The sequence below is a fragment of the Episyrphus balteatus genome, chromosome 4 (genome assembly GCF_945859705.1).
Source record: "Episyrphus balteatus chromosome 4, idEpiBalt1.1, whole genome shotgun sequence".
Classification (NCBI taxonomy): Eukaryota; Metazoa; Arthropoda; class Insecta; order Diptera; family Syrphidae; genus Episyrphus; species Episyrphus balteatus.
Window position 1 is genome coordinate 2,809,500 of NC_079137.1, and position 22,001 is coordinate 2,831,500.

General features: G+C 30.2%; 1 protein-coding gene across 1 annotated transcript; it reads left to right on the forward strand.

Moving 5' to 3' along the window:
- Positions 1-9,497: 9,497 nt before the first annotated feature.
- On the forward strand, positions 9,498-11,726 carry LOC129918737 (juvenile hormone esterase-like). The gene is made up of 4 exons (XM_055999451.1): positions 9,498-10,538; positions 10,601-10,915; positions 10,977-11,097; positions 11,158-11,726. The coding sequence occupies exons 1-4, from the start codon at positions 9,539-9,541 to the stop codon at positions 11,336-11,338; spliced, it is 1,617 nt and encodes a 538-aa protein (XP_055855426.1). The 5' UTR covers positions 9,498-9,538; the 3' UTR covers positions 11,339-11,726.
- Positions 11,727-22,001: the final 10,275 nt, after the last annotated feature.

Consider the following 22,001-nt stretch of genomic DNA (forward strand, 5'->3'; position numbering starts at 1 on the left):
TTTTCTCCTTTTTTTCTTGCTCTTTTTTTTTGCTTTCTTGTTCATACAATTCCAAGATGGCGGATTGACCAATTGGCCACTCATACAGTGGAAAGATGATGTGAATTTTTGTATATGGATAGAGAAAGTTGCGTTGGAATTGTAATAGTGTGCGTGTGTGTAATGTCAAAATGGTTAAATTGTGTGTGCGGTATTCTGTTTTTCAGATTGTTCCAATTATTATGTGGGAATGAGATAGAAATAGGGGAATTTCTATCAAATTGGGCGCGCAAGAATTTGAGCTACAAAAAAGTGATGCCAGTATGATTAAATTTAAGTTCATTTTATTTAATTTTATTTATCATTTTTTTTTAGGTTTTAATAACACTTTTAACAAAATAAAAGTAAACATAACTTTCTTCTCACTAGCGAATCGGTTTGTTAATGAACAACAGTATGTAATTTTTTTTAAACGAAAATCTAAGCTTTTTGGATAGTTTTTGAAAGTTTTATAATACTTAAAATTGAAAAATTGAACATTCTCAAACTTCTTTTTTGGTTATAATATACAAAAAGCTTGGATTTTGGATGAGAAAAAAAAACTGTATAGTAAAGTCTAATACCCAGATCAAGCTAAACTCGACCACCATTTCCGCTTCTATAAAGCTTTATAGAAGCAACTATTGCATTTGTAAAGCGTTATAGAAGCAAAATTGTTAGTTGGGAATTCTAGCTTCCATACAAAATTTTCCCCAAAATTTAGCAGAGAAAGAATTTGTTCAAAAAAAATTGAGACAAGTTGTGTGCAGCTCGTGCTAAAAAATCGATTTTCATTTGTAAAAGTACATTTTGCATCTGATAAAATTTACTGAAAAAAAATGAAGAAAACTGGAGACAAAAAATGTCAGCTAAAATTCAGCGCGATCTATACTTACCAATCAATCTGTTTTCACTACACTGAGGGAAAAGCCACCATAAAACTACGTGAAATCAATGAAAACCACATTGATTTAACTATTATTCGGAATGATTTTGCCCTGAAGATGAACATTTTAAAATCAACGTTGAAAAAAGGTTAATTTTTGATGGTTTCGTATCTTAATGTCACATAAATCAAAGTAGTTGATCTTTGAAACAACGATGTTTCAACTTCAATTTATTTTTTCCCTCAGTGTAGAGTCCAAATGAGATAAAAGGTGTTTTTCTTTATCACAACCGGTCTTAACTGGACAACAAAAACGCAGTAGGGGCTAAGCAATTTACATGTAAAATGCAACAAAACTTAAGCCCTTTGGGCTTAGTTGTTTAGCCCGGAGATTTTTCTGGGGTTAACTTTGTGAATTTTAAATCAGTGCTACCATACTAATTTTTTCATAAATTGTTTGGAATTGGTTTACAAACGTGAAAACTAACGTTTTCAATAAAAAAAATGTATTTTACTATTTTTGCTAACATACATTTTTATATTTCTTTATAAAACATACAATGAAAACCATCATTTCTCATTTTGGACAATTTTTGTAGTTTTTTCCAAAAACAAATAGCCCTAGAAAGAAATAAAAAAATTAATTTTGTAAATTTCCCGCTTTTTCATTTTTTGGGTCATTGTAGTTTAGGCTTAAAAGGTATAACTACAACGGCAACTTTTTGCAAAAAGTCAAAAAGTGAAAATTTTCAAACTCATTTTGTGACAGTTTTTTCCACCACAAGATTAAAAATAATGATGCAGTAAGCTTATTTTTTAGTTTAATAAATAATTTTTGTAGTTTTTATCAAAAACAAGTAGCGCTAGAAAGAAATTAAAAATTTTTTTTTGGTAAATTTCCCACTTTTTAGGTCATTGTAGTTAAAGCCATGACTACAATGACCTAAAAAGTAAAAAAGTGGGAAATTTACAAAAGTAAAATTTTTTTATTTCTTTCTAGCGCTATTTGTTTGTGGAAAAAAACTACAAAAATTGTTTTTTAAACCAAAAAATAAGCTTTCTGCATCATTATTTTTAATTTTGTAGTCGGAAAAACTGTCACAAAATGAGTTTGAAAATTTTCACTTTTTGACTTTTTGCAAAGAGTGGCCGTTGTAGTTATACCTTTAGGCTTAAGGCTTAATTACATACACCACTTTTTGAAAAAGTACAAAAGTGAAAATATTTTTTTTCTGGCTAGCGCAATTGTTTTGTGAAAAAGAGTATACAAATTGCTTATTAGACCATAAAATAAGCCTTCTGCATCATTTGTTTTAATTTTTCAGACCAAACAACTACATAAAAATGAGTTTGAAAATTTTCACATTTGTACTTTTTCACTTTTTGATCCAATGTAGTTAAGGCTAGTTTGCATTTCTTTCTATTTTATATTTATTACTATTTCGAAATCAATTATTATCTCATATCACACTTTAAACTTGTATAAGCGCATAAGTGGTGTAAAATTGTTATTTTTTTTTTATTAAAATAATACATTTATTTCGTTACATTCGAACTTTGTTTCTTGCTACAAAAAAATAATCGCTACGTATAAATCCTGATTTCCAAACATATCTGCACAATTGCTCAATAAATGATGCCATTAAATTTTATTTTGCACATGAAATAAAGGAAATGGAACACAATTTTAGTTAATACAACAACCCATTCAGATTGTAGCTCATTTTTCAATGCTCTCAAATAGGGTAATGTTACCGTTGTTGGTCAGTTTGAAAAAAAGAAAATGTTTAAATTTTCAAAACATTCTCATTCTTCTGTCAATTGTTTTGTATGGTATCCTGTGATAATTTTGCATGGCATATGCACCATTTCCACGAGTGAAAACTTGCAACACAACCGTCAAATGTTCTTGTTCATCCTGTTATTTTCAGTGTTTAGGTACTTTTGTACATTTTTTCTAAGAGGATTTTATCCACTCAGAAAAGGCTCCAACCCATAAAATCCGTTGCGTCAAAGTTTTCATCTGACAGCTCGATAAAATACACACGTTCTTATGAGAAGCGACCCATAATCGACGGATCGGACTGAGGGCGACGGATTTCTACTTTTTCATCCGTCGTATACTTTGACATTGGTTGTCAACAATAGATCAGTTCGATTTTCTGTTTCTGAGTGCACACCGGGGAATTTCAGAACTAAGAACTGTGTTCTTTTCTTCTCCGATTTTATGAGTTGTGAACTTTAATTTTTTTTTATTTGTGAAGAAAATGTAATAAAATTAACATTTAATGATATATCTAATAAATTATATCAATTAAATACTCAAATTCTGTTGTAAAGTTCAATTTTACTATGCCAAAGTCATACCTACAACTCATAATTTGTTATAAAAAATTGTTTTTATCTGAAGAGCAAGTACCTTGAGGAAATCTATCGTTCATTTTATTTAATTAAAAAAAAGAACAACAATAATAGTTAAAAATTTCTTGCATCAGAACTTTCTTAGTGCACATTCAGCTATAAAATATCGAACACACCTTGGAATTTGAAGTGAGCTGTCAAAAAGTAATCCGTCATACGACGTATTCTATGGGTCACCCCTTTCTGTCCCATCCTTAAACGGATTGATTGACGCAACGGACGCAACGGATTCTATGGGTTGGGGCCTTGAGCTGTCAATAAGCAATCCGTCATGCAAAGTATTCTATGGGTCACCCCTTTCTATCCCATCCTTAAACGGATTGATTGACGCAACGGACGCAACGGATTCTATGGGTTGACCGACTAACAATTTTGCTTCTGTAAAGCTTTATACATGCTTCTTTTGCTTCTATTAAGCTTTATAGAAGCAAAATTGTTAGTTGTCCAAAAAGAACCCAAACAGACCTAATATATTTGGAGATTCTGTGAAAATCCATTGACATTTCCATGACAGATAGTGTTATCCCTCTTTTTCTCATATACTAACTTCACATTAGAAAAGGAAACAAACCATTTGCTTTTTTTCAGGAATGTGAAATAAAAATATATTTTATCTTTTTGGATATTTTAACGTAAATATGATATTTGTCTATTAGCGTTAATTTTTTTGGTATGGCTCTAAAAAGTACCTATTACTTTCAGCTGCCACATTTAAGTGTTAGATACATAGATGAAAAATCCGAGAACTAAAACCGCTGAATTTTTCATTTAAAAACACTCGCTAATACAACAAAAGTGTCACCTTGGTTTCTGAGAGATATCATTAAAGTCTAGGTTTCAATCACTTAAAATTAAGCATTTTATTTTTCACTTTTTTTCCTTAGAAATAATAAATTGAAGGTTTGACTGATGAATTCGTTTTAATTTTCTTTTATTGCGATTTTTTTTAACAGTCCTTCCGGATGAAATGCTATAAAAGCTACATGTAGATATGTACACATCATGAATACATTTTTTTTTTTTCAATCATATTGAACTTCTATATTATTTTATGCATTAACAATGAAATACAATAAGCCTCTCTGCCGCGTGCGAATCTCCTCGCGGCAAGATGAACGTTTATAGCAACTCCAATCCTTCACTCACTTGCGCCGCGTTTTCTGATTAAAGAGAAGTGATGCAGGAATTTTTTTTTTTTATATATTTTTTGTATTTTAAATAATTAATTAAACGTGGTGAGGCGTGTGTTGTATACGTAACGTATACACAATAACACTTTATGTAGTTGAGGTAGAGTAGAGATAACTATATCTTTTCTCGCTGATGATATGCTGGACACGTTATGTTTACGTATGTCGATGGGCTATTGGCCTTTTGTCGGCTTTGTTGCGTTGTTACCATTATGTATTAAATTATTGGCACAAAGAACGTTTAAATTAAATTAAATGACTCGAAATTCATATCTCGAATTGCGTAAGCATATCCAGCATATCCGTCGTCCATCCCAACACGCCTGAGGAATCAATGTGTTATTCTCGGCTTGGCCGCGATATACGATAGAACAACCAACGATCAATCGATTATTTTAATTAGCAATTATTATTATCTGTCTGTGGAAAAAGACCAAAGGGACAAAGTTATATGATGACACAACGATGTTATCTGTTCTGTTCAGCATAAAGGCCTTTCAATCAGTATCTCGCGCTGCATAGCATATGAAATTTAAATAAATGAGCCTAGAGTATATACGATATACGATTTATATTATTAACGTATGCAACGTGAGACAACATGCGACATGAAAAACAAATTTTATTAAGTAGGTACAACAACTGACCTTATAGAATTTTAAATCAGCAAGAGCACGTGAGAACTTTTTGTTTCTAACTATGCAGTTCGAACTAAGAAATAGCCCGGAAGGCAAAACTTTCCCGGGAACTTTTTCAACACCAACAACATATACAAAGTAGATGGCTGAATACATCGAGTAAGTTCGACAAATATGGCCCACGTGGGTAATATGGCCCACGTAGTCAATATGGCCCGCCTCTGTATTTCCCAAACGAAAGCCCTCAAAATATAGAATTTTTACTGTTCAAATTTCACTTAAACGTCAGCCATGAGTTTAAAAACATACGGCACATTTTGATATCGTTACTTTTGATGTGGTTTTTAGTTCAGTTTTCTTAAGTATTTAAAATTGAATTTTGTGTTAAATTGAAAACAACTTTGTTTTGTAAAATTAAGTACAAAACCCCGTATTTATAAACGTTCTATAACTTTATACAACTGTTTAAATTTGGAAAATGTGATCAAAAACCTTGTTTATTGTTGTCTTATAGCTGTCAAATTTATACACAAGAGTAGATTGTCTTAACCGCGAATGATGTGATTTTTATTTTTATTAATTAAAGCATATTTCCAACAATTTGAAAAATATTATATATGCAGTGTATAAGTAGACTAAAATCTAATAAATACGACTGAAAGTGTTTAATATTTTCAAATTTTTGTTTTAAAATCGTGCTGAAAATTCAAATGAATGAAAAACACAAAGTGTATCTAATATGGCCTACACATTATGTTGCTAAAACGGCCATGTAGGCTATATTTGACTTTAATTTTTTTTTTTTTTCAAGCTTTAAAAAGTTCAACTCTCAGAAGATTGGTATGAAGAAGGATATGATAAAATATTTCGTATGTTTATTTAGTCGTTGTTAAATTGTTTTAAACACCATAGCCATATTAACCGCAACTTATTTAACTGAAATATGAATTTCGCTAAGGTTTTAACGTTATTTTATATTTTTTTTTCCAATCAAAGTATATAAAGACTGAAGTAATAATAATTTTTTAGACTGCTTATTATAATAGGTGTCTGGGATTATAAAATTACCTAATTTTAATGAAGAAACAAACAAAACGTCAAGAAAAGAATTTGTTTATGTTGTAACGAAAAGTTTCATTATTATTCGGTTTGCTTAGTATCAGATACATATTCTTTGTTATTCTATTTGCAAATATTTTTATCTCCATTATTAAAATATTTTTTTTCTTTCATAATCTAACAATGTACTTGAATAAATGATATCTTATTATTATTCAACCTAAATGTAGGTACATAATTCAGTTTTCAAGATAACTTTATCAATAGTTGTAGTATAATCAAATCATTGAAATCAGCTTTTTTTTGTCTATTATTTGTTCGTTTAGTTCCTACAGTACTTTATTAATGTATGTACTTTTTTTAAATAAATGAAATGAAAAATTTGTTTTAAAACTAATTTAACTTTGGAGCTCTTATAAATTTTTTAAAGATGATGAAAACGTTTCGTTTATTTTTTGGAATTTGACGTTTACGTACGGAACGACTATTATGATTGAGTCTATAACGCAGATGGCCCATATAGACCAGTGCCAATCCGGTTTTCAGAGGGCAAAAGTTGAACAAATTATTAGCAGCATAAGGGTGGTGGGAAAATTTAGGATAAATGGTATATGAAAGGGGAAAAATAAATTGCCCACAAAAAAATTGGGGGAAAGGGGGTGGGTAGGCGAAAAAGTGGGGTGGGTGTCAAAAATCATGGTTTTTTACGATTTCTGTCAAAACTAGACGTCCTATCGAAAAAAGTCAAATGCAAAAGTTGTAGGTAGTATAAATGTCTACAACTTTTACTCAAACAATTTTTTTCTATAACCTCAAAAATATTGAAAAAAATGCAAAAATACGATTTTTTGATTTTTTATTTTTATCTTTTACAAAAATGGTTGGATTTTAACAAAACTTGGTTAAAAACTATTTTGATATGTTGTCTATCTATTAAAAATGTTTTTTGAGCAAAAAGTGAATTTTTGGATTTTTGACGAATTTAATTTGAAAAAATAGCCTATTTTTCAATCAAAAAAGTTACCGAAAAAATTTTTGATTTTTGAAATTATTTAGATTAAGCCCTGATTTTTCAATCGTCAGTTAGACTATCAGAAGAATAAATTTCAATATAAAAAAAACTTTTATTCCTAGGAATAAGCTCTATCTGAGGTTTATCTGACTATTGAAAAATTGGCCCTAAAACCTATTACTTAAGATTGTGTGGAAAAACTATACTTTTGTTTTAGAAAATATTGAGAAAAATTGAAAAAAAAATAAAAAAAACGATTTTTAAGATCGATTTTTCCGTCAATGACAGTAATATTGGCAAGAAATAATTTTCCATAGAAACCAAATTATACTTTTCAAATGGTCATTGACCTTTTAAATTTGAATCAAGCACTAGAATAGATCTTACGTGCAAAGTTTTTGAGATATTGAATTTTGAACGTCCAAAACACTATTTTTCTGATTTTTGGCATGGTAATATGTCAAAAACTTTTTGACTAGTGAATTCAAACAGGGAAGAAAAAATCGAATGCCTTGTTCGAATTCACTAGTCAAAAAGTTTTTTTTTATAGAAATCAAAGTATATTTTTCTAATAGTTTTTTGTGCGCTGAGCTCCAATCCGAGGTCAGAAAAATTCTATGACATCACGTTTTTGAGATATTACCATGCAAAACATCACAAAAATAGTGTTTTGGACGTTCAAAATTCAATATCTCAAAAACTTTTCATGGTAGAGCTATTCTAGTGCTTGATTCAAATTTAAAAGGTCAATAAATCAAAAATTTTTCGGTAACTTTTTTGATTGAAAAATAGGCTATTTTTTCAAATTAAATTCGTCAAAAATCCAAAAATTCACTTTTTGCTCAAAAAACATTTTTAATAGATAGAAAACATAGCAAAGTAGTTTTTAACCAAGTTTTTTTAAAATCCAACCATTTTTGTAAAAGATAAAAATCAAAAAATCGTATTTTTGCATTTTTTTCAATATTTTTGAGGTTATAGAAAAAAATTGTTTGAGTAAAAGTTGTAGACATTTATACTACCTATAACTTTTGCATTTGACTTTTTTTGATAGGACGTCTAGTTTTGACAGAAATCGTAAAAAACCATGATTTTTGACACCCACTCCACTTTTTCGCCCACCCACCCCCCTTCCCCCAATTTTTTTGTGGGCAATTTATTTTTCCCCTTTCATATACCATTTATCCTAAATTTTCCCACAACCAATATGCTGCTAATAATTTTTTTATTTTCAAAAATTATTGGCACTGGTCTAATATTGGTCTTACACAAAATTCATCTTACATATATACTGAGTCTTTAAATTCACGTTTCGAATGTTAAAAAAAATTATAGGGTACTGTATACTTCATAATAACATATCGACCATCTCATAAAAGTTCTATAATTGTTTATAACAGTAATAACCTTGACATTACTGAATAAATCTACATAAATACTTGTAAGTACCTGAGGGATTTATAGAATCGAAATTGTTTACTCAAAAAACAATCAGAGTCATTCAGTTTTTAATTAGATATAACAAAAAAAAACTTGTTTTCACTCAATTGTTTGATTAAATCATAGCACCTACTTACATGTGAGAGTATATAATTTGTTTCTCTTTATAAACTTTGTACTCAAAATAATTTGATTACAATCAACGATGTTATTGTTTATTAAATGATAGCAAAAGGCATTGGTGTGACCATTGTTGTTGTTTTTTTTTCTAATTTTAGAATATCTATTATTAAAAACAAAAAAATAAAAATCGTGTACCACTCCCACTGAGCAGACTTAAAGTTATTTTTAACCCAGTTTTTCTGTTCAGTTATAATTTGCAGTCAGTTTGATCCGTACTAAATCAAGTTAAGACTGAATATTGTAAAAGAAAATATTTAATTAACATCCACAAGTTCGTTTAGCAAAGGCAAAAAGAGAGCTATGTGTTTGACCGGTGTTTATGTTTGAAGGTTCATCTCTTCCATCACAACTTCTAAAGTACTTATCAAAATTTGAAAAGAGAAGTGTCTTTAGAAACGTCTTGTTTGTTTGCTGATCATAGGCTATGTGACATCACATAAAATTGAATATGGCGGTTTGTAAGGATCGAATGAACATACTTTATTGCTTTATACTTTTAAGACCACAATTTTTGGATGAGTGGATTTTTAGTACATATATGAAATATTTTGTATTACAAACTTTTTATAATATCTATCTTCAAATGCTAAGGCATGGTCACACTAATACATATCACGATCATCAGACATTGCACAATAATATCCTACACCAACAATTTAGTTTTTAGTATTGAATATAGTCCCGCGCAAGAATGAAGCTATCATTAGTTTGTCTCTGCGTGACATTTTCCTTGAGCATTGCTCTCGCCAAAGATGAACCTATTGTCGAAACAAGTTTAGGTAAACTCAAAGGTTCTGTGTTAAAAACAAGCAAAAATCATGAATTCATGGCATTTCGTGGTATAAGATATGCCCAAGCACCTATCGGAGATAAACGTTTCAAAGCACCCGTAAGTGTTACGACATGGGGAAATTCTATTCTTGACGCCACTAAAGATGGCTACGTTTGCCCTCAACCAAGATATCCAAGAGAATCTATGTCTGAAGATTGTTTAGTACTAAATGTTTATACACGCGATCTAAGTGCAAGCAAAACAGTGATGGTTTACATTCATGGTGGTTCGAATTTCCTGGGAACAAGTCATAGTGAATTGGAATCTGGTCCAGGGTTGTTAATGAATCAAGATATTGTATTGGTCACTATGAATTATAGACTTGGAGCATTGGGTTTTTTGAGTACTAAAAATGAAGATGCTCGTGGAAATTATGGTTATCTTGATCAGGTTATGGCTTTGCAATGGGTACAAGATCATATTTCGAATTTTGGCGGCAATCAGAAATCAGTGACAATATTCGGTATGAGTGCTGGTGGAATGGCAGTGACACTTCATATGGCTTCGCCACTATCCAAAGGACTGTTCCATAAAGCAATAGCTATGAGTGGTTCAGCTACAAATCACTTTACTGTGGATAATCTGCATTGGACTAGAAAACTAGCTAAGTTAGTTAGCTGCCCCTTATACAATTCTAAAAATGTAGTAGATTGTTTGAGAAATGTTTCATGGGAAAAAATAATTGATGCTTGTAAAACTTATGAACCTTATGGATTTATTGATTTAAAGTGGAATTATGAAGTCGATGGACATTTTCTACTTGACACTCCAACAAATGTCTTTGCGAAGGGAGAATTCAATAAAGTTCCAGTAATGACAGGAATTACAAAAGATGAACTTGCCTTTTTCAATATTTATCGTATGGAACTACTTTATAATAATTTCTTTCTTTTGTGTACTAAATTTTTTTGAAATTTTTAGAACATGCAAGCAATATAGGCTTTTTGAATGATATCAGTTTGAACTTTGAGAAATATGCTCCCGAAGTGTTAACCTTTGAATTGGACAAAAATGCTGTGGAAAAAAGTAAAAAAATTCAAAAGTTTTACTTGAAGGACAAACTTATTCAAGATCAACCATTTGGCAATTTTGGAGAGATTTTCTCGGATGCTATTATTGGTCATGGAGTTTATAGATTGGTTCATTTGGCAAGAAAGTATGTTGATGTATACTATTATCGATTTGACTATTCTGGGAAGTTTAGTATTTTTCCTGATGAAAATGGTAAACCAAGAGGTAAAGGAAATGTGTTGTTTTGGAGAGTTTTTTTTTTTTAAACTTGTTTTTGATGTTCTAGGTGTCTTACATGCCGATGATCTCCAATATATTTTTAAGTGGGATGAAAGAGATCTTGATGATTCTGATGTGTTTATGGCTGAACGATATGGAAAATGGTGGGCTTCATTTTCTGAAACTGGGTGAAATATTAATTGTTATAAGAATAAAATTGGAGAGTTATTTAATAACAATTTTTAAAGGGTCCCAAGCGATGTCAATGGTGTAAAGTGGTTGCCATCAACTAAAGAAAACGTCTACTGTCTGTACAATGATAAGGAAATTCAACTCGGTGAAGAACCGTTTTTGGAGAGATATCGTCTATGGGATGAGTTGTTCCCAGTTGAAACTAGTGAAAATAGTGTCAAAAATGATGAACTTTAATTTTCTGTCTGTCAAATACGTAGTTTAAATACTCATGTTAAATATGATTCACAGCACACACGTGTGTGTCCAAATGCAAAAGGCAAGCCCACATCATGCATCAACACCATTCCCACATTCAAGTGTGAATTTAACTAAATGTTTGCACAATCTATACTCAAAACGTTATGCCACATAATTTCAAATGAATTAAACCGGAAAAGGAAATAGCCAGGATATAATCCATTTAACGTACCATTTGTGGCCAGAATATGGTATCTTCTTTAAATATATATAAATGTCTACATGTGTGTGTGTGTGATTTTGTATCTCTTTGTACTCTTGTGTGAATGTCAGTGTTCCTATAAATAAAATTAAATGCGAATCAAATAAAATTCAATTTTTTTTTTTTATAAAATATTTTTGTTCGTGTTTGGGAGGTTTTGTTGGAAGATAGCTATGTATAATGAAACAATTGCAAATATTCACAAGCAATACTGACCCCAGGAGCATTAATATTATCGCTATATTAAGAATTCTGAACACGATTTCATTAACCACATCATAACAATTTGGAAATACAAATTAATATGGTTTTTGGAAAAAGCTTTAACCATTATAATAATAATCTACCTTTGAGAAGAACACACAAATGAATTGTTTTAGTGTGAATTTGTATATCCTTGATTAATAAACGGGAGGTGAAAGTATGTCATTATGTAGCAAACTAGGATAGATACGTGATAATTATTCTTCTGATAATAAAGGATTGGATAGCAAGCAATACTATTAAGCAACTACTATTAACCATAAACTTTTTTTGTTTATTCTTTTTTTTTTTTTTAGATTCCAAAGCCGATATCTTTTGAGACCAAAGTCTCGAAACAAGTTTTGGTTTACAGATATGAGTTCACAGTAAACAGGCCTATGCATTTCGATACAAAAATTAGAAATTTATTTTTTTTTTCAGATTTTTGAGAAAAAAACAAACTTGGCAAAAAAAATTCCATTTTTTAAAATTTCACCTAAATCTGTCAAGTGGGACATCAAAAGAAAGGTCTCTTTAATCTCTATTCACTGCTGAAAACTAAAAGTTTCTTGAAGGTCTCGTTCCAGAGATATTTCCAATTAAACATTTTTTTTTCTTTTATTTACTTACATTCCGAAGCCGATATCTTTTGACCAAAGTCTCGAAACTAGTTTTTGTTTTCAGATATGAGTTCGCAGTGAACAGGACTATGCATTTCAGTAAAAAAAACTACAAATTTATCTTTACAGATTTTTGAGAAAAAAATCAAGGCCATTGCCAAAAAAAAATCCATTTTCAAAATTTCCTCTGAATCCATCGAGTGAGACATCAAAAGAAAGGTCTCTTTAAACTCTATTCAAAATTGAAAACAAAAACTTTCTTGGAGATCTGGATCCTATAATATTCTAAACCAAAGGTTTTTTTTTCTTTTCCCTACATTTCGAAGCCGATATCTTTTGACCAAAGTCTCGAAACAAGTTTTGGTTTACAGATATGAGTTCGCAGTGAAAAGGCCTATGCATTCTGATAAAAAATTACAAATTTATTTTTTTTAACATTTTTGACAAAAAATCAAGGTTAATCCCTTGCCAAAAAAAAATCCATTTTTAAAAATTTCCTCCGAATCTATCGAGTGAGACATTAAAAGAAAGGTCTCTTTAAATTCTTTTCATGACTGAAAACTAAAAGTTTCTTCGAGGTCTGGTTCCTGAGATATTTCCAACCAAAGTTTTTTTTTCTTTTCCTAACATTTCGAAGCCGATCAATTTTATCTTCACGATCCATTAGAAATCATTTAAAATAGAACAAATCATCCCAAAACAGAATAAAAATTAAAGATCATTGAAGTTGACTTACTCAAAATAAGTTAACACAGCTTAATTGAACTTTTATAAGTTAAAAAAAGAGAACAAAAAAAAAAACATCAAACTTACGCACAGTTTTACCCATTTTCAACTAACTTGTTGTTGAAACTTTTTTGCATCTAGCAAAAACTTTTACCAAACCCAAAACAATCTGTTCAACAACTAAGTAGAGAGAAAAAAACTAAAAAAAGAAACTCCAAAACCTGCATTGGCAGCCGCCTCGCAACTTGCAGGTACTCTAACTATATAAAATCGCCAACTTGGCACAGTATGGTTTATCTAAGCCATAAATCTTCTAATTGGTTATACCACAAAATCTATGCACAAAACTTTCCGCAACAATCTTCCTTTAGTTTGGAATTTTGATATCCGATAGACGGGTCACCACTTTCAAGAGTTAGATCCTTCCTCTCTCATTTCCAATAATACCTAGACTCTCTATACGACTTGTATAAATATCTAACTATACGAGTAGAAAATGCTAAGCGCTTTTGTTTCGACCACATCCATAAACTTTTCTTTCCTCTCTCTCAAAAAAGTTTATCCTTCTTCCTTCAAATCCAAAAATATATAAAATAAGGAAGTATGAGTGAGACAAAAATGGGGGGGTGTAGTGAGTCGTCCTAAGTTCCACGACGCAGTCCATGTTTCCCATAAAGAAGCTGTGAATTTTTAATTGAAATGCATTTAAGTGAATTATGTGGGATAATTCTCCATGAACAATAATTTCATGCTTTTGTTAAATATTTGCAAAATTTATAAGAAAACTGTTTAAGCCACATTGCAGATGAAATTTAGTGGCGAATAACGCTCTAGAGAAAGAAAAAGAGAGAGAGAGAGATAGACTGAAGAAAATTAGCCCATAGTCGAATCGAAGTTTTGCTTATATTTTCTTGAGATTTTATGAGGGCGTAAAGAGTTTTCAATTCAAGGACATTTCCCCGGAAATTGGACAAACAAGTTGAGTGGAAGTTTCAAGTTTAGGACCACTTAAACAGATTATAAGCAAAAAGGATGACAAAAGATTGTAATTAGTTTTTGAAAGATGATGACTTGCTAAATTGAAAAATTAGTCCTGAGAAAGATTTAATTAATTTTCTCAAAAAAAGTTCTAAGAATCCTTTAATTATATAAAATATGTGGGATGTGATTGAGTAAAAGTCTGTCGAGAAATTCTTCGAAATCTTTATTCAAACATAAATGTTTGGTCAATATTTTATATAGACCATTCCCAAAAGCCTACATAATTAGGGTTTATTGACTTTATTCTCATAAGTAAGTATTTTTCTTCAGTTCATATATTCTAGGAAAACCTTTTTTCACTATTCTTTAATTAAGACAACCAATAAGGACCTCTCTGTCCTTTGAAAGAAGATCTTCTTATTTTATATATGAAAATGAAACCAATGATACATAAAAATCAGCTTCATTGTCTTCGGACATTATTCATTAATCAATCATTCCTAATGATTCAATTCCTAAGAATAATGCCAACCTTAGCACAATAAAATCTTGTTAAGTAAAGATACATTGAAAGAGAGAATTCCTTTTTATGTGCAAAAGCAAAAGCTATACTACTGCTATTCAATATCACCTAATGGAAGAATATAATTTCAATTCGGAAAAGCTGAAAGGGAAGTTTGAAAAGGTAAATATCTTAACATAAATAAAAGGGAATTGATTGTTAGGGTTTTTGCCATTTACTTAATGTCTTGTTTTCGAAATGGCTTTCAATATTAAGTTAGGCATTTTTTTCTATAGGCGGCTTTCAGTCTATGTGTATTTAGGATGTATAGCAGAATTTGATATTATATTTAACCCCTTTTGGAGAAGGCAGGTGAAAGGTCAGGTACAAAACAAAACTTGTGAATTGTTATTCTTTAATCACTTCTTTTTTGTGTACTTGGGTTTTTTGTTTCTGGGAGCAGACAGAGAAACAAAAATAAACGTTTAAATATAATTCATTTGGAATGTAAGTTTAAGTTAATAGCTTACGTTAAAAAAAGGGCATGATATTGCTCCGATAAATACACTTTCTGACGAAAACGCGACCTAAGTAGCAAAAAAATAGTCTAATTTCGGAATTTCATGTAAGAATCTAATTCTTTTACTTCGTATTCTAGCTTAGAATATCAAATTCTATTTGATTGATTAAACAAGTGGTAATAATATATTGGCAATTTTATTATGAAAATTGATTGGAAAATCTTCAAAATTGTTGCTCATTAAGAAAAATAGCTCTTATCCACAATTTATCAACACTCCAATTTTAAAATACAGATGTTGGTATACATATATGCGATTTGACAGATCTAAAATTTTTATTGTTGATTTCAAATCTAATGGAGAGTGAATAAATTGGGCTTCAAACCGTGTTTTACCGAATTGGTGCATTTTGAAGATCGTGCAGATACCCAAATACAAGATCACACATTTTTCATATAATTATAATAATTAAGCTCAAATTCAGTTCTAAAAAAAAATGTATTTAAACGCTTATTCTGGCAGTCTTCATTTTGAAGAAAGTTGGAAAACAAATTTTTTTAAATTATGAATTGCTTCGAATAAAAAAACATGTTGCTGCTAGTATTTTCCAATTTACCAAATACCATCATTTTTCGACATGAAATAGCCATGCAAATGATTTTTGTCGACAAAATTTAAAATGCACTTCTGTTTGCCGGCGCAAAATATCATAAATGTGACCCTCGCCAAATCTACCAGGCAATGTTTTGGGAAAATTTGACGTTAACAAGCTTTTTTCCCAAGAGACAATCATATCTTTTGCTAACCGCACTCTGTCGCACTAGGAAAAAATTCTTAGGAAACTACTTCTTTAATGAATTAGAAGAATTATCGGAACTCTCAGGCAATAGCCTACTGAACTTTGTCAAGTCCTTCAAATGGCTTGAACAACCATAGCATTCATAGGTTAACACTTTTTCATGAAGTTACAATACTTCAGGGTATCACAAGGGATCTACATTGATCTAAGTGTGACGGTAACAAAATCAACTGTCAGCCCATATAACCTAACCTAACCGCTCCTGATTGTTCATTTTTTGAAGTTATACTTCTTATGGGACGGTGGGTATGAAAATTTGTTTTTTGACAAGAATGTCAAAGGGATTATGACGCGATTGCCATCTCCGAGACAATTGGGCAGCAGGGCTGTCGTTTCACCTTTGGAGTTGGTAGTACTTTAGTATTTAAAAATGTAGTACGCCGCAGCACGGTAAAAAAAACACGGAACAAGGGGCAAGTTGCTAGTTTCATGTCGCAAGTTGCATGTGCCAAGTACCATGTGGCATGAATCATGGTGCAAGTGCATGTGGCATGTTGGAAGTACCACGAGACATGTGGCAAGTTGCGTGTGACAAGTAGCATGTGGCAAGTTGCATGTGGCAAAATGCACGTGGCAAGTTGGATGTGGCAAGTTGGAAGTGGCAAGTTGCATGTGGCAACTTTTTTTTTTTGACGGGAGGAAATCTTCAAAAGACACTTGGTAGTATTCGACACCAAGTAGTGTGGGACTCTTAACCACTAAAAACACCTCTTTATCAGGACCAATCTTGAGAGATCGACATCAGATTTTTCTTTCTTAACTTTTTAAAATCACTTTGGGGAAAGTTTAAACTTTTAATACTTTCCCATGTTTTTTTTTTTAGACCATAAACTCATGAGGCTTGGTTCTTCTTAATCTCGGAACATGGTTTCTTGTATTCAAATCATAAATAAAAGGAAAAGAAAACAACATAGACTAAAATTAAACTTGTATTGATATAAAGGCCATCAATCGTAGATAAAATTTAGTTTTTTAGCCCCGGAAATTGGTATGAAGATTCTTAATTTCCAATAATAAAGATTTTTCATGCATAATTATATTCAGAGAAGTCAGATTGTCATGGGTTAAGGTACGGTGATAGCATCAAAAATTTCCTAAGAATACAATAAGCTGAGATTGTTAAAAAAATACGCTGTTTGATTTATTTTAATGTCCTAATTTTTCCGAAATTTATACCCTTAATTCACCAGTTTCTGAATTGAATAAAGAGAAAACTTTGTCTAAAAAGTGGCCACAAGGCCACAAGTGAAGACCGGTGACACCTAACACGATATATATAAATGTGGAGGACCAGGTAGAAACCGAGCTATTTTTAAAATAAACATTATAATTTCCAGATTTTAGAACATAAAAGTCATATTTTAATTTGAAATCAATTGAGTATAATTGAAATTTAGATTTATTCCCAAACAACATATTTATACAAAATTTACCTAAAACAAATAATAGAAAATACTAAAATCTAAAAACCAAAACAAATTCAGTTTCTATTTCCTCACATTTCTATAATTGTTTCTATATTTAACATCAATTTCGACATATTTATTGAAATCCATTTAAATTTCGTATACCAAGGTAATTATTTAAACAGTTGTTCACAATAGGATTAAATTAAAAAAGACTATATCCAATATCTAAACACGCAATATTACTCTAAATAAGCAGACACAAACAAATTAAGCGCATTGAGTTTATGTGTTGTACAAATTAAGCTCCATCAAATCAACACAATCTCTCTTTCCGCACTTTTGTTTTAATAAATAGGTTTATCCCTTAAAAGCAATTCATAGTATATAGTCTCCAATTTCCACATCGATAATGTTAAACAATTAAAAAAAAAAACAAAACCTCAAAGCCTAATTTCTAAAAACAAAATGCATCAACATATAATACCTACTCTCTAACACTCCACAAAACAACACATACATATAATTAATCGCATTCATTAAAGTGATCATATAAAGTGCAAATCCAATCGCATAATGTCGCATTTCATCAATTAATTAAAATTCCCCCAATTTACCATGTACCAACAAATATAATATAGCTAAAGGTCCTCTCTCAACACAACAAAGTCCTCAATAATACACGACAACACCAACAACAACAAAAAACAACAAGAGGAATACAATAAAAAAAAAAAAATTAAATAAAATGTCCTTGTGATTTATTCCAATGCAATTAAATGCATCCACAGACAAACACAATTTAAACGCACAATGGGATTCAATTTGAATTTTAATCGATTGGAGTGCGTCCACTTAATAAAAAAAAATCGAAAAAATCAAAAAAAAAAATCGGTGAAAAAAAAAACGATTTCCGAATTGGCTGGAAAGTGGTTTGCTTTGGTTTCTACAACCATTAACTGAATAAACTATCGAACATGCATACATAGGTGGAGATAGTCCGAAGCACAAATCAAATTTGAATTGATCCTATAAAATGGTCATTAATTTATTTTATTTTAAGGGGATTTCAGTGTTTATGGTGTTTTTTTTTATTTGATTTTTTTTTTACTTTTATTTTATTTTAATATTTTAGTTTAATCGCGATTTGTGTAGGTAGAGGAATATAGAGGGAAGCCAAATGTTTTTTTTTTTTTTAATTTTTATTTGTTTGCTTTTCAAGAGCGATAACCTTTAAAGGATTGATCCTTTTTAAGCAATAAAAATAATGAATTTGAATTTTCAATACTCTGTTTTTTACTGATAAAATTTAAATTGTGAATCATTTGATTAATTTCAAAGAAGCTGTTACTTTTGATGTTCGAAATATCCTCTTCGTTACTGAAAAGCTTATTTACAAAAAAAAAAAAAACAAAAAAATAACATACACACAATCGCACAAAAAGTCATAAAAATGCAATTTAATTTTTTTTTTGTAATTATAAGGTTTTATTTAATCAATCCTTCAAGTTCAGTTAACTTCAGAGTCCAAAACTTATGTACCAATTACACGGTGTTACAAAAATGAGGTTTTAAAATATACGCGGGCGGAGACCTATCAGGTTTTGTAGAACTAGTTGCACTGAATACGAAACGGTATTTGAAAATCCCCTAACACCCCCAAAATCTGGAGTTACGGGCAAAAAACGGTTTTTTACTCCAGACTGTGAATTTTAGTAAATAAATTACTTAGGCCCAATTTATTCACTCTCCATTATTTTTAAAGGCTCCATTAAAAATTATAAAACTGTCAAATCGCATACAAATTTTAAAATTTCCCTTTTTTAATGGCGACTTTAAATTTAATGGAGTGTGAATAAATTGGACCTTAGACAGAAAACTGCCTCAATTAATTCCTTATCGAACAGTGAAAACTATATGTTTCTATGTCTTCTAGTTTTTGAGAAAATTGAAAAATAAAAACAAATAAAAACAAAAAATATTTTGAAAAAAGAAAAATCTGATAAAATAATTTTTCAAAAAATGGGTAAAAAATTGTCGAAGCTAGAATTTTTTCAATGGGTGAAGGTCCAAAAAACCGTTTTTTGCCCGTAACTCCAGATTTTGGGGGTGTTAGGGGATTTTCAAATACCGTTTCGTATTCAGTGCAACTAGTTCTACAAAACCTGATAGGTCTCCGCCCGCGTATATTTTGAGTGTTACACCGTGTTATTATTACTTTTTTATCGCATTTAAAAAAGTTGCTTCAATAAAAAAAAACTCTAAAGTCAAAAACAAATAAAAGTGCTAATTTTTGAAATGGTGCATTTCTATCGTTAAAAAAAAAAAAAAATTAAATGCACGACTGGGTTGCACGAACTTCCTCTTGGAATTCAAATTGTTGAAATTTGTAAGACTTTTTATATAAAAAATTTTGTTTAGTAGGTAAATGAAAATAAAAAAAATTAAAAAAAAAAAAATAAAATAAAATTTGTTCTTCAAATGAAAAAAAAAAACAACAGCTCTTTTAAGAAATTGAGCTCCAAGAAAAGTATGCAGTTTAATTTCTTTTATAAAGATGCATTTTTAGAAAAAAAAATTTCAAATCCGTTTTTTTTTTTGAATTAATTTTTTATAAAACATTTTTTTGAAAAAAAAAAAAAAAAAATAAAGTTGGTATGCTATTTTGTAGTAATTACACTGGTCAACAAGGTTTTTGCCACAAGAACCAGAATATACTTTTCTATATGTTATTGATGTGCTGAACTCGAAAATGAAGTGAGAAAATATGTATTGGCCTCCGTTTTTGAAATATTACCATTAGAAAATGCCGAAAAACGTCATTTTGGCTGTTTTCGAGGTTTTGTTTTTATGTGGTGTAGTTCATTTTGAAAAAAATTATAACGGTGTCTATAAGAACTGGTTTTATTCTTCCAAAAAATGTTTAAATCTTTCCGATATCACTTTTACTGTCCGAGATATTAAAAAATTAAGGACCAGTCTTTGACTCAGATGCAGCACTGGCCAACCAAATTAAATTTTTTTGCCACAAGAACCAAAATATACTTTTCTAGAGGTTTTTGGGTTGTTGAACTCGAATCCGAAATTAAAAAAAATTCTATTGGCCTCCGTTCCGGAAATATTACCGTTATAAGATGCAACAAAATGGTTTTCTTATAACGGTTATATTTCAAGAACGGAAGCTAATAGAATTTTTATGATTGTAGATTTGAATTTAGGGATTCAAAAACCTCTAGAAAAGTATATTTTGGTTCTTGTGGCAAAAATTGTATGCCCAGGGACTTAAACTTTAGATTAAATTTAGTTTCTCTTTGGCTTACTAACTGAAACTTAAGATATCTCGAGCAATAAAAGAGATATCGGGAAAATTTAAACAGTTTTTTAAAGAAGAATATTCTGTTCTTAAAATCATCGGTACAAATTTGTTTAAAATGAATTACCCCACATAAAATTTGAAGCTCGAAAACAGCCAAAATTACGTTTTTTAGCATTTTATAACGGTAATATCTCAAAAACGGAGGCCAATCAAATTTTTTTCACTTCAGATTCGAGTTCAGCACGTCAAAAACCTCTAGAAAAGTATATCTTGGTTCTTGTGGCAAAAAAAAAGTTCAATTTTGTTGACCAGTGTTATTATTAATCAACACTTAAAACAAAAATTTCAAAAAAAATCGATGTTCCGTTTTAGGAAATTCGATAAAAAAACAAAAATTAAATTTTTTTTAAATCCAAAAATTACTTTTTTCAAAATTTTATTTTTGGCTTATATTTAAATTATTATGTAAATGCTTTTGTATAATAATTTCCTTGAAATCGAACAATTTGGAAAAAAAAAAATAAACGGTTCTATGGCAGGTACCGTTATTAACCCTCTGTCGGCACCACGGGTGCAAATTTGGCAGAACAAAAATTAAAAGTGGTCACAAAAAAGTGTCTTTATAAGGGTGAAAATACATTTTTTTGAATTTTGAATACAATATTCGAATTCCTCGGAATATTCTACATCAATTTCATATATGAAATGATTCCCTATAAAATAGTGGGATCGAAAAAAGTTCTAGCGACATGAAAAAGTATAAACCAAATTCTCCAAAAAGAGGTGTGCCTACATAGGGTTAATGATATTCGAAAAAAAAAATTCATAAAGAGATAGACCTTGGAGCCGTTTTCGAGAAAATTAAACTTTTTGTTGAAATTTGTTTATGACAGGTACCGTTATTTTTGGTCTAAAAAAATTAATTCCAAAAACTCCTCTGGAGGGTCTCAAAAAAATGCTACATACCATTTTAAAGTTGGGCTTAGTTTTCAAGTTAAATAATGAAAAAAAAAAATTTAAAACCGACCAGTGCTGCCATTTTCTGAGAAAAGGACCAATGGGTTTAGTAGCCTTTTTGGCTGAAGCATACTTTTATGATAAGGAATCATATTCAGCAATAAAAACTCTTGAACGAATTTGCTCCATTCGCAAGAGTTTATTCAAATATGTAACTATTAAATATTGAAATTTACTTACTTCAAAAAAAAAAAAAAAAAAAAAAAC